Source organism: Macaca mulatta, chromosome 5 (genome assembly GCF_049350105.2).
Source record: "Macaca mulatta isolate MMU2019108-1 chromosome 5, T2T-MMU8v2.0, whole genome shotgun sequence".
In the NCBI taxonomy this organism is placed as follows: domain Eukaryota; kingdom Metazoa; phylum Chordata; class Mammalia; order Primates; family Cercopithecidae; genus Macaca; species Macaca mulatta.
In genome coordinates this window covers 46,403,189-46,416,730 of record NC_133410.1, presented here as the reverse complement: position 1 = coordinate 46,416,730, position 13,542 = coordinate 46,403,189, and the positions used below count along the sequence as shown (strand labels likewise).

Below are 13,542 nucleotides of genomic sequence, written 5' to 3'. Positions count from 1 at the left end.
TCCAAATCCTGTGCTAATTTTATTGAACCACTAAGATTCCAATTCTCCATCAAAGATGGTTTTGTTTGAGTTATTGTAAGTTTTGTTAACCTTATCCCACCTGATTTTCTAGGTTTCTGTTGTTGGTGGCAGTGGTTTTTTAAATATAAATTATGGTAAGGTGTTTTGTCTCTCTGCTCTTTTGCTTTGAAGGAATAACAACTGTCCTCACCATGACCACACTAAGCATCAGTGCACGACATTCTTTGCCCAAAGTGTCCTATGCTACTGCCATGGATTGGTTCATAGCTGTCTGCTTTGCTTTTGTATTTTCGGCCCTTATCGAGTTTGCTGCTGTCAACTATTTCACCAATATCCAAATGGAAAAAGCCAAAAGGAAGACATCAAAGCCCCCTCAGGAAGTTCCCGCTGCTCCAGTGCAGAGAGAGAAGCATCCTGAAGCCCCTCTGCAGGTACTTGACTTAATCCGCCTTTAGTTTAAGATTTTAGCTTCCTGATCAAATTTATGTTGTCAGGAGAACAAACGGAGGACTTAAAATCCTGATATCAACTTGTAAGTCACTTAAAAATCCAGAAAAATATAAAAGTAACTGTATGAGCTTAAACTTTATGTTGGTGATTAAAAGCTTAAAAAGTAAACAGCTGTGACAGAGCTAGATGTAGGCGAAGCTAATTGTTTGAAAGTTTCTTTCGGAGTTACATGTTTTATTTTTCTACAGAAAAGGGCAAAATCTCATGTATACTATTAGGAGGAACCTGTGAACATCTGTAAGTGAGTTGAGAAAACATTCTAATAGAGTTCATGGTGCAAAGCAAAGCAGCAGTTAGTTTTTGTTTGTTTCTTTAAAAATTTTGCTTATGTTTAATTTTTGTGACTACATAATAGATGCATATATTTACGATGTACCTGAGATGCTTTGATACAGGCATGCAATGTGAAATAACCGCATCATGGAAAATGGGATAGACATTTCTTCAAGCATTTATTCTTTGAGTTACAAACAGTCCAATTACATTCTTTAAGTTATTTCAAAATGTACAATTAAGTTATTATTGGCCGTAGTTGCCATGTTGGGCTATCAAATAGTAGGTCTTATTCATTCTATTACTTTGTACCCATTAATCATCCCTATCTTCCCCCCACCAAACTCCCACTACCCTTCCTAGTCTCTAGTACCATCATTTTACCCTCTATGTTCATGAGTTCAATTGTTTTGATTTTTAGATCCCACAAATAAGTGAGAACATGCAAGGTTTATCTTTCTGTGCCTGGGTTATTTCACTTAACATAATGATCTCCATTTCCATCCATGTTGTAGCAAATGACTGGATCTCATTATTTTTTATGGCTGAATAATCATTCACTGTATATATGTACCACATTTTCTCTATTCATTTATCAGTTTATAGACACTTAGGTTGCTTCCAAATCTTAGCTATTGTAGACAGATCTGAAACAAACATAGGAGTGCAGATATCTCTCTGATATACTGATTTCCTTTCTTTTGGGTATACACCCAGTAGTAGAATTGCTGAATCATGTGGTAGCTCTATTTTTAGTTTTTTGAGGACCCTTCAGCTGTTCTCCATAGTGGTTGTACTAATTTATCTTCCTACCAACAGTGTACACATGTTCCCTTTTCTCCACATCCTCTCCAGCATTTGCTATTGCCTGTCTTTTGGATATAAGCTATTTTACCTGGGGTGAAATGATGCATCATTGTAGTTTTGATTTGCATTTCTCTGATGATCAGTGATGTTCAGTACCTTTTCATATACCTGTTTACAATTTCCATGACTTATTTTGAGAAATGTCTATTGTATTAGTCCATTTTCACACTGCTGATAAAGACATACCCAAAACTGGGAACAAAAAGAGATTTAATTGGACTTACAGTCTCACATGGCTGGGGAGGCCTCAGAATCATGGTGGGAGGTGGAAGGCACTTCATACATGGTGATGGTAAGAGAAAAATGAGGAAGAAGCAAAATTGGAAACCCATGATAAACCCATCAGATCTCGTGAGACTTATTCACTATCACAAGAACAGCATAGGAAAGACTGTCCCCCATGATTCAATTACTTCCCCCTGCGTCTCTCCCACAACAGGTGGGCATTCTGGGAGATACAATTCAAGTTGAGATTTGGCTGAGAACACAGCCAGGCCATATTATCTATTCAAATCTTTGCCCATTTTTGATTGGATTATCAGATTTTTTCCTATTCAGTTGTTTGACCTCTTTATATATTCTGATTCTTAATCCTTTGTCAGATGAGTAGTTTGCAAATATTTTCTTCCAATCTGAGTTGTCTCTTCACTTTGTTAATTGTATACTTCGCTGTGCAGAAGCTTTTTAACTTGATGTGATCCCTTCTGTCCATTGTTGTTTTGGTTGCCTATGCTTCTAAGGTACCACTCAAGAAATTTTTGCCCAGATCAACATCCTAGAGATTTCCCTGAATGTTTTCTTGTAGTAGTTTAATGATTTGAGGTGGTCTTAATTCATTTTGATTTGATTTTTGTATATGGCAAGAGATAGGGGTCTATTTTCATTCTTCTGCATATGAATATACAGTTTTCCCAGCACCATTTATTGAAGAGACTGTCTTTTTCCCAGTGTATACTTTTGGCACCTGTGTTGAAAATGGGTTTGCTGTAGGTGTGTGGATTTGTTTCTGGTTTCTCTATTCTGTTTCATTTATCTATGTGTCTGTTTTTATTCCAGTACCATGTTGTTTTGATTATTATAGGTTTGTAGTATAATTTGAAATCAGGTAATGTGATTCCTCCAGTTTCATTCTTTGTGCTTAGGATAGCTTTGGCTATTCTGGGTCTTTTGTGGTTCCATATACATTTTAGGATTGTTTTTGCTATTTATGTGAAGAACATCTTTGGTATTTTGATAGGGATTGCACTGAACCTGTAGATTGCTTTTGGTAGTATGGAAATTTTATTAATACTGACTCTTCCAATCCATGAACATAAAATATTTTTCAATTTTTTGGTGTCCTCTTCAATTTCTTTCATCAGTGTTTTCTAATTTTCATTATAGATATCTTTCATTTCTTTGGTGAAGTTAATTCCTAGGTATTTAATTTTATGTGTGGCTATGGTAAATAGGAATACTTTTTTATACCTTTTTCAGATTGTTAACTGTTGACATACAAAAATGCTGCTGATTTTTGTATATTAATTTTGTATCCTGCAACTTTACTGTATTTGTTTATCTTTTCTAATAGTTTTCTTGTGGAGTCTTTAAAGCAGCAGCTCTTAACATGGCCACACATTAGAACTACCCCATGGGGCAGGGTGGGGCCTGTACCTGTGTATTAAAAAAGAAAACAAAACCAATAAGCAAGAAGATAAATAGTTGTAGTAAATGTACATTCAAAATTAGGAATTCTTGACCTAAAGGGATAGATCTAAGAAGATGTGGAAAGCCCAGTAAGAGCTATTGTATTTTACATTTGACACATCTATGAGTCTGTGATTTAAAAAAACAAACAATTAAAAAGTGTCTTTTTCTTCATGGAGTCCAACTGTACAAAAATAGTAAGATCTTCATAAAAATGTAGAAGCAAACAAGCAGCGCCCCTTTCACTCTCTTTCCTCTTCTTCTTCCTCTGCTAGTCCCCTGTTTCGTTCTCTCTCTTTCTCTCTCACTATTGCTCTACTCAGCTTCTTTTTTGAACCAGCAGACAAATGCCTGTGGTCACTTAAACACAGTCTATGGCGTTTGCCACAAACAGTAGTCTAAGACTCCCTTTGTTTGCATACACCCAAATCAACACATGTATAAATCATCAGCTTTATTCTCTATTGATCACAGGTCAGGCCCTTATTCATTCATTAATTGATCTATTTACTCATTCAACAAATATACATTTAGTGCCAACTTTGTGCCAGATTTCCTGTTTAGAGTCTGTGAGTAGATAGTGTACCATAAAACAAATATCCTGCCAGATGGAGCTTACATTTCTTGTGTGGGGCAAGGGAGAGGAGGCAGACAATATTAAAAAACATAAATAACAAAACAGGTGATGTGTTAGATGGTGATAGGGCTATGATAATAGTAAAGCACTAAAGGGGACAGGAAGTGCGGGAGGAGGATGGGATTCCGTTCTCAGATGCCAGCTGAAGAAATTAGGTTAGGCGTTCATCCTGGCGGGAATTAACTGGTCAGGGTCCTGCAATTTATAGCTCTGCTCCTACAGGGCACTGGACCCTTTAAGAGTGGCATGTGTGCAGGTGAAAAAACAATATCTTTCCACTAAGTAAGTCTAGATAGTTTATATTTTCCTTTAAATGAATCAATTTCATCATGATTTTGAAAATCATCAGAATGAATTTTACATACTATTTATTAGTTTAAAAAGTACTGATTGAGTATGCAGTTTTATTTTCTTTCCCATTCTCCATAGGTAAACTTGTACCCTCTATGCTTGTTGTTTTATTTTGCTTTGCCTTGTTGTATTGAAGCCTTGATAGAAGATTCTTTTTATGGAATCTTTCAAAAACTGGAGTCTTGAATTTATTTATTTATTTCGTTGTTTCTATTTTCTATTTTTATTATTATTATACTTTAAGTTCTAGGGTACATGTGCACACCGTGCAGGTTTGTTACATATGTATACACGTGCCATGTTGGTATGCTGCACCCATTAACTCGTCATTTACATTAGGTATCTCTCCTAATGCTATCCCTCCCCCCTCCCCCCACCCCAATAGGCCGCATATGTGATGTTCCCCTTCCTGTGTCCAAGTGTTCTCATTGTTCAATTCCCACCTATAAGCGAGATCATGCAGTGTTTGGTTTTGTGTTCTTGCGATAGTTTGCTGAAAATGATGGTTTCCAGCTGCATCCATGTCCCTGCAAAGGACATGAACTCATCCTTTTTAATGGCTGCATAGTATTCCATGGTATATATGTGCCACATTTTCTTAATCCAGTCTGTCATTGATGGACAATTGAGTTGGTTCCAAGTCTTTGCTATTGTGAATAATGCCACAATAAACATATGTGTGCATGTGTCTTTATATCAGCATGATTTATAATCCTTTGGGTATATACCCAGTAATGGGATAGCTGGCTCAAATGATATTTCTAGTTCTAGATCCTTGAGGAATCACCACACCGTTTTCCACAATGGTTGAACTAGTTTACAGTCCTACCAACAGTGTAAAAGTGTTCCTATTTCTCCACATCCTCCCCAGCACCTGTTGTTCCCTGACTTTTTAATGATCGCCATTCTAACTGGTGTGAGATGGTATCTCATTGTGGTTTTGATTTGCGTTTCTCTGATGGTGAGTGATGATGAGCATTTTTTCATGTGTCTGTTGGCTGCATAAATGTCTTCTTTTGAGAAATGTCTGTTCATATCCCTTACTCACTTTTTGATGGGGTTGTTTGTTTTATTCTTGTAAATTTGTTTGAGTTCTTTGTAGGTTCTGGATATTAGCCCTTTGTCAGATAAGTAGATTGCAAAAATTTTCTCCCATTCTGTAGGTTGCCTGTTCACTCTGATGGTGGTTTCTTTTGCTATGCAAAGGCTCTTTAGTTTAACTAGATCCTATTTGTCAATTTTGGCTTTTGTTGCCATTGCTTTTGGTGTTTTAGACATGAAATCTTTGCCCATGCCTATGTCCTGAATGGTATTGCCTAAGTTTTCTTCTAGGGTTTTTATGGTTTTAGATCTAACATTTAAGTCTCTAATCCATCTTGAATTAATTTTTGTATAAGGCGTAAGGAAGGGATCCAGTTTCAGCTTTCTACTTATGACTAGCCAGTTTTCCCAGCATCATTTATTAAATAGGGAATCCTTTCCCCATTTCTTGTTTTTGTCAGGTTTGTCAAAGATCAGATTGTTTCTATTTTGTAATTATTGAGTCATGATTATATTTGAATTCCATCTTTCTGCAAGTTAGTTTTGTTACTCCTTTTCTAGCTCCTTGATTTCGCCTCTTATTAATTTATTTTCACTGTGTTTTATTTAATAATAAATTTTTCTTATTGCAATAAGATTTCCTTTGCAAACAGCTTTGGCCATAATTCATACCTTTAAATATGTAATATTATTATAATTATTTCCTAAATGTTCTATAATTATGTTGCTACTTTTATCTGTGAACTAAGCATTATTTGGAGATAATATTTTCAAATGGGATTTTCAAAGACTTCATCAATAATTTTTAGTAGTATTGCATATGTACAGAAATATTACCTATACCGATTTGAATGTTACAAATATTTTTACTGTGCTCCGAGCTATGCTAAAAACTTACAAATACTTGATGCCAAATTGAAAAAAGTTAATTTTTAATTATTAAAACAATTTTACTTAAAGTATTATTTCGACTGTTTAACATATTTATTATCTTGATTTTTAAAATACCAAGAAATATTTGAAAAATTCTGCCACTGATATTATGAGATCATGTTAATTTTTTGCATTTTAATTATTTTTATTTTATACATTTTAATGTTGTGATATGCAACATGTTAAGACGCATTACTGCTTTATTTCTATATCATTCCAGGCATCTAATAATAAAATAAACTTATTGTTTATTCTCATATGATGATTTTTCCTTAAATTCTATTTGGTCTGATTTTAGTACTTCTTTTTATAATTCTTAATATTAATTTTCCTATTATATTTGTATCACTAAAATTTTCCTTATTCTTTCTTTCTTCATGTACTTTGGAAGTTATGTCATATTTGTATATCACTAGTAGTTAACTTTAAGTTTTAAAATAGAGTATTTCAATTTGTGATTTTCTAATAAATTTGAAATTATAAAATATATTGACTGCCTCATATAGCTATTAACACTACGCAATGCTGGGATTGCTGTAGGTCTAAGTATTCCAGTTTTGGAGACACACACACACACACACACACACACACACACGTATATATATATAATTTTTGTGTTATAGTGAATTGATATAGTTTTCTTTTCTTTTTTTTCTTTTTTGCAAAGTGATGAGACTCATTGTACTAGTGCTATCATGGAATATTCTAAACACTTCAAAGTACTACTTAATCACAATAAAACTATTCTGCTGAATTTCCAAAGATGGGAAGAGAACTGTTAATCTTCCGTGGGCTCCCTGAAACATACTTCCTGATTACAGCAATTGCCATTACAGTAAATGGTTGGTTGAGCTCATTCCATTGGCTAAGTTCATTCTGATTTAGTAACTCCTTTTTCAGCATGATCCACATGCTATGTGTAAATGGCACATCCAAGGTCAAGAAGATCAAATTTGGTTGTGAAGAACATAGGATTATACCATTTAAGCATTGGGAAAGACTTTAAAATAAATCTAGTCAAAATATGCATTATATATTTCGTATCTTCCACAATGTGTGACTATGTATGTGTAACGACTTAGATCTCCACAGTGGTTTACTTGAAGAATATCTGTGGTCTAAAGACAGTGATTAATGGGTTGGCCCACCCATTCTCCTGATTCTAGATTCCTGCCAGAGTGCAGCTGGTTTTACAGTATCACTTGTCATCAAATGCCTTCAGTATCAAGTACTACTTTAAAGATTAAGAACACATTAAAATTAAAGGACAGAGAGAGAAAGAGAAATAAGAAGAAAGAAATCAAGAAGGAAAAAGTATGTTAAGAGCAAAATGTGGCCGGGCGCGGTGGCTCAAGCCTGTAATCCCAGCACTTTGGGAGGCCGAGACGGGCGGATCACGAGGTCAGGAGATCGAGACCATCCTGGCTAACACGGTGAAACCCCGTCTCTACTAAAAAATACAAAAAACTAGCCGGGCGCGGTGGCGGGCGCCTGTAGTCCCAACTACTCGGGAGGCTGAGGCAGGAGAATGGCGTGAACCCGGGAGGCGGAGCTTGCAGTGAGCTGAGATCCGGCCACTGCACTCCAGCCTGGGCGGCAGAGCGAGACTCCGTCTCAAAAAAAAACAAAAAACAAAAAACAAAAAAAAAAAAAAAAAAAAAGAGCAAAATGTTACAACTAGAAAGAAACATTTATTCTAAGAATCTTACAAGTTTTGAATTTCAGTAGAGATTTCTATCAGGAAGCTGAAATTTGCTTATTCAAATATGTGTTCCAACTGGTAAAGCTATTTACTTATTCAAATGATACTGCCTTTGCTTAAAATTTGTTTGAACTCTTCACTTTAAATTGTCTTTAGAGTCTACACGACATTTGGTATTTCAGTAGCCCTTTGGGTAACTCGCTAGTAGTTTGATCCATTGGCACTATATGGGACCTGTGGACTGTTGTTGATAACCTGGCACAGGCTTATGGTGATCATTTTGGTTCTTTGGGAAATGGAATAGTTCATGAAATATTCATGAAGCAAGGAGAAAAGGGCAATTGGCGGAATCTAAAAGCAGCTATGGGTAGCTTGAGTATGTCTTTGGGTGTCTTAGAAGGCAAACCAGCTGTTCCATTTCTGCTCATTATTACCTTGACGCTGCATTTGCCCCTGTTCTAGTTTGAGTTGAGGTTCTTTCCTTTCACATTCTTAACTACTTCTTAGACTACCTACTGTCTCACGGATGCAAGTGATTTGGATTAATAGAATAATTTGAAAAATAAGCAATTATAGAACAAAAAAGAAAGCTTTCTTAATGAAATGATATTTTTAAAAATCGCTTCAATCATATATTCTTTAGTTCTTGTCCAGTCACAAATTATGCATTAACATATGCATGCTGTATCTTATGAAAAAATCAGTGATATAATGAGATGGCTAACATTAATTGTATCAGGTATTATATAATGTGCTTTACGTGTATTACTCAATTTCAAGCTCACAATAACTATTTTACAGATGAAGAGACTGAGGTTTGCAGTTCTTAGGTGATATATTCAATATAACACAGATAGAAAATGGTAAACCTAATATTGAAATTAATTTGGCTCTGTCTGAATGCAGAACTCTTCTTCTTAAATACAATTCTATGGCATTTAATATTTAATTTTGATATCTCTATTAAGAGTAGACATTAAATTATATGTATTATAGATATATAAAAATATATACATATACATATGATGCATGTATATATGAAGTCAGAAGATAATAAGCCCAATATAGAATATTTTGTTCATATTTCTATAAATAATTAATAGCTTAATATTCTGAATGCTTTCTATGTACCAGTAATAAAAACTTTTATATTTAGTGTATAATTGAATTCTAGCAACTTATAAAATATGTTCTATTTTTATCCATGTTTTTACCGTTGAGTAAATTACTCGTTAAAGATCAAATAATCTTCCCAAGGTCACCTATCTAGTAAGTGGCAGGGTTGAGACAGAAAGCCTCATGCTTTTTAAGCCTCAAGACTTAACGACTGATTGGATATATTGGGTGAGGGAAATGGAGGCTGAGATAGATGGTGGTGGCATCAATCACTAGGATAGGGAAGAGAGATGAAGCACATTTAATGAAGAAGCAAATTAATTCAAGTTTAGATAAGTGGAGACTTCCATAGCAGGACAACTTGTCCTTTCCCACAATAACGACTTTCTTTTTTCAAAGTTCAAGTGCAAAATTCTCTACTGTATGCATTTCCTTTCCAATCTACCTAACTTCTATTTCTCTTTATTTCCATTTTAACCATAACTAGTCTTCCCGGACTTTTCAATTTTAAAGTCCATAGATTCTTACAACTCTATTTGCAAAATTAAAGAGCTATTTTCTCTGCTTAGAGTCTTTAAGAAAAAGATTATGTAAAAAAAGAATGTGTAAGTAATAATTCAAGTACTCTTAATGATAATTATTTTTTGTATTTATCCTTCAAAGTCAAACTGTAGCCTTATTTTCTTTTTGGGGCTCATTCTGACCAAGCTCTAGGATCTTGAGGATATGGTCTTAAGTATTCAGATCCTTAAAGTGGGGGTAATAATATTATCTACTGGAAAGGCTTATAATAAGGATTAAGTTGTGTAATTCCATAAAGTACCCAGTACAGTACTTAGTGCCTAGTAAATAGTATCTGTGATTATTACTTTTTATTTCTTTAGGAATCTTAAATAAAATATGCATGATCTCATTTATCACTTTGTAATATCCTGTGGTATTTTGCTTAAATTGTTTCCTATGTGATTGCTGTATTTATTTAGTGATATGGCGAGCTCATTAATAAAATGAATTATGACTTCATACAGCACACTTATTTTCCCATACAGCACATAGCATAGTGCTTAAAAATTACAGTTGTTTATTGGTTGGTTATGAACCAATCATAGAAATCTGACAATAAGAAATATGGTACTTTTAAAACCTAATATATTTGTCCCCAGTTTTCAAAAAATGTGTCTTTGATTGCAATTTTTTTTTTTACCTGAAATAAATGTGAGCATAAGGCAGATAGATGTTAAATAGTGAGCCACAGCAGGGTTTCTGTGACCATTTAGGACAGCAAATACTCATTCTTAGCATTCTGAGACACATTTTCAGCTGTTGGACTTGGCTAATGGGCAGCAATAGAGAACTGAGAAGGACACTTTGCGGAACAAAAAAAAAAAGGAAAAACAAAGAGCCTCGGCAAATCTATGCATACAGCTGTGCATTGTGAGGAAAGAGTAGTTGGCTACCATAATATACAAGCTTCATTCCATTCCTAAAGGGTATATAAACTAGGTCAGTGTCAGATTTTCACTTCAGTCATTCTTAAAATTCCTCTTAAAAATGCTGTTCTTTAAATACTTGAAGCTAACATGCAACAAACCTTATTTTATTCATTTGTCCTTATTTCTTTCATTTTCAAACTTTGTTTATGGTAGTTTGAAAAAGTACGTGAGGCAGTACTGACAATTCATCTGACATTTAGGTGTGTTTATGACAGGAGTTTAGTGACATTCTTTAAATTTTATTTAAATAAGTATCTCCTCAAACTCATACCTCTTTTAAGTACAGAATGTTCTGTTGTTAGTAATGTTCTTTAGGCAATGAGTGATTGTTTAATGCACAATTACTAAACTCTATGTTTTCAGTCCCCAAAATATTAGAACTATGTTTCATCTCCAGCCATGTTTTTTTATGTTAGTTTGTTTATTTTTCATATGTAGAGAAATGATATGCTAAGCATTAGAGCAGATCTCAGCTAGTCAGATAACAAATGTTTACCAGGCAACTATTATGCAGTCACCCTGCAAAGCACTGAGGATTCAAGACAAAACCTAGGAACTTAGCCTCATAAGAGAGAAAGGCTATTAATCTTGTTAGTGGCTGTATTTACTATATAAAAGTGTGGTCTGAGTATTAGTTTTAGAATTCAAGTATGTTTATAGTAGAGTGAACTTACTGTCAAATTTTTACTGTCACCTTAAACCTGTCTCCTGAAATACAGACCTTTATATTCAATTACATACTGGGAACCTGTTATATTTATGAACTACCTAGCAAGTGTCAGTATGTTGGGAATACTGTGCTCTTTCTTTCATAGATTTGAGGGTGGTAGGGAGGATAGGCATTCAACAATCTAAAGTAAATAGTGACAAACCTTCAAAATGCTGTGAAGGAGAGGTAGAAGGGGTAATAATAAATTGTAGCAGAGTTGAGCTTCAAATTACTCTTTGAAATGCAAAAACGTAACAAATTAAGTATCACTATTCAAAATAACAAAGGGAAGAATAAATAGATTTTAGTAGTTTATTGAACCAATATTTTGCATATTTTGGTAATTATTGGCAATAATGTCACATGGAAAGAAAAATGCCAACTTTAGCATCAAAATTGAATATTTAGGTTCTTTCCTTTTCCTTAAGAGGAAATGCCATAAATTTAGTGCTGCATTAAGAAGGCTATATATATTAACTGGTGTTCAAGGAGGGAGTAAGGCAACATAGTTTAATACAGTAGGGTGTGTATGTGTGTGTATGTGGTATAAATATAGATGATATAGATTAATAGTATATTTGTTCATTTATTTTCATGTGTTCTGTGTTTGTAAATAGCATGGCAAATGAAGAAGCTGTGAAATGTATTTAGTATAGAATTTAGAGAACAGCATGTCATCATCATCATCATCACCATCATCATTTATTGAGTACCTACTATGTACTACATACTGTGCTAGTTGCTTTACATGAATTATCTCTAATCTTTATAACAAATTCTGCCATGTGTTGTTATGTTGTTATACACATAATCTTGTGGTTGTGCAAACTGAGCCTTGGTATTTTGGTAAGTTGCCTAAATCATATGTGTAGTAAATGGTAGACTTGGATTTGAGCCTTGTCTGTTTGGCATCAGAAAGCTGGAAGGTTTCAGATTCATGGTGCTGCCTCTCACCTAGAAATAACTGCAGGCAGGCATTAAGGGATTTTGTCTCTACTCTCAGTTCTCCAGTGTAGTGTAGCTTTGATCGCACAACCTAATACTTAGGTTTCCATTTCTCCATCTGTTAAATGATGAAGTTAGGCAAGATTATATCTAAATTCACATCTAATTAAAAATGTCTGTGTTAGTACAAACCCATCCATTCTTTGTAACTAATGCAAGTTTGCTTTGCACTGATTTTTTTTTTTTTTTTTTTTTTTGACGGAGTTTCACTATTGTTGCTCAGGCTGGAGTGCAATGGCACGATCTTGACTGACTGCAACCTCCACCTCCTGGGTTCAAGCGATTCTCCTGCCTCAGCTTCCCAAGTAACTGGGATTACAGATGCCCTTCACAACGCCCAGCTAATTTGTTTTGTATTTTTAGTAGAGACAGGGTTTCACCACATTGGCCTGGCTGGTCTCGAACTCCTGACCTCAGGTGATCCACCAGCCTCGGCCTCCCAGAGTGCTGGGATTACAGGCATGAGTCACCATGCCCGGTCGCTTTGCACTTTTTAACAAGTGCTTACTTTAGTACGACTGATATATGAAGAGCTGATTAGAGGAAGGATGGTTCTTTCTGGGGTCACTGAGTCAGATCAAATTAGATATTCAGGTTATTTCATGCTCACCTCTACAGCAGAAATCTATACTGCTCCAACAGCAATAAAAACATCAATTATACTGTGCTTATTACTTGCTGGATAATATTTTAAGCATTTCATATATATTCATATAGTCTTCACAGCAATACTTTTTACAAATGAGAAAATTGAGGCACAGAAAGGTCTAAGTGATTGCCCAGAATTACACAGTTGTTAAGTAACAGAGACCAGATTTAAACTCAGGGGTCTGGATCCAAAGTGTAGGTTCACAGCCACTACAGACCGTTGTCCCTCAATTACAACCCATCACAACCACTGCTGAACTCTGCTGTGTCCCTGGCCACATACTCACTCCCCAACTATCCACAATTTTTCTGAAGATTGTCTTAATGTTTACATTGTTAGAAGTGTAAGCCATACTTTGAAACTCTATCCCATTTGTATACAAGCCATATCCCTTAGTCAGTGTTTTGGTTTACATAGAAATCGGTCAGAGAAAATTAATCACATGCTTGAAATCATCTACTCTTCATAAAATACATGCGGATTTGGTCAACTCTAAAAATTACCAATTAATTTTGCACAGTTATTTTAACAAACTGTAGACTAACTAAT

General features: G+C 34.8%; 1 protein-coding gene across 1 annotated transcript in view; it reads left to right on the top strand.

Moving 5' to 3' along the window:
- Nucleotides 1-13,542, top strand: part of GABRA4 (gamma-aminobutyric acid type A receptor subunit alpha4) — a 68,484-nt gene that overhangs the window by 28,607 nt on the left and 26,335 nt on the right. The window contains exon 8 of the mRNA XM_001101231.5: nucleotides 193-452. Within this exon, the coding sequence (XP_001101231.1) occupies nucleotides 193-452 (260 nt within the window). The remainder of the gene's footprint in view (nucleotides 1-192; nucleotides 453-13,542) is intronic.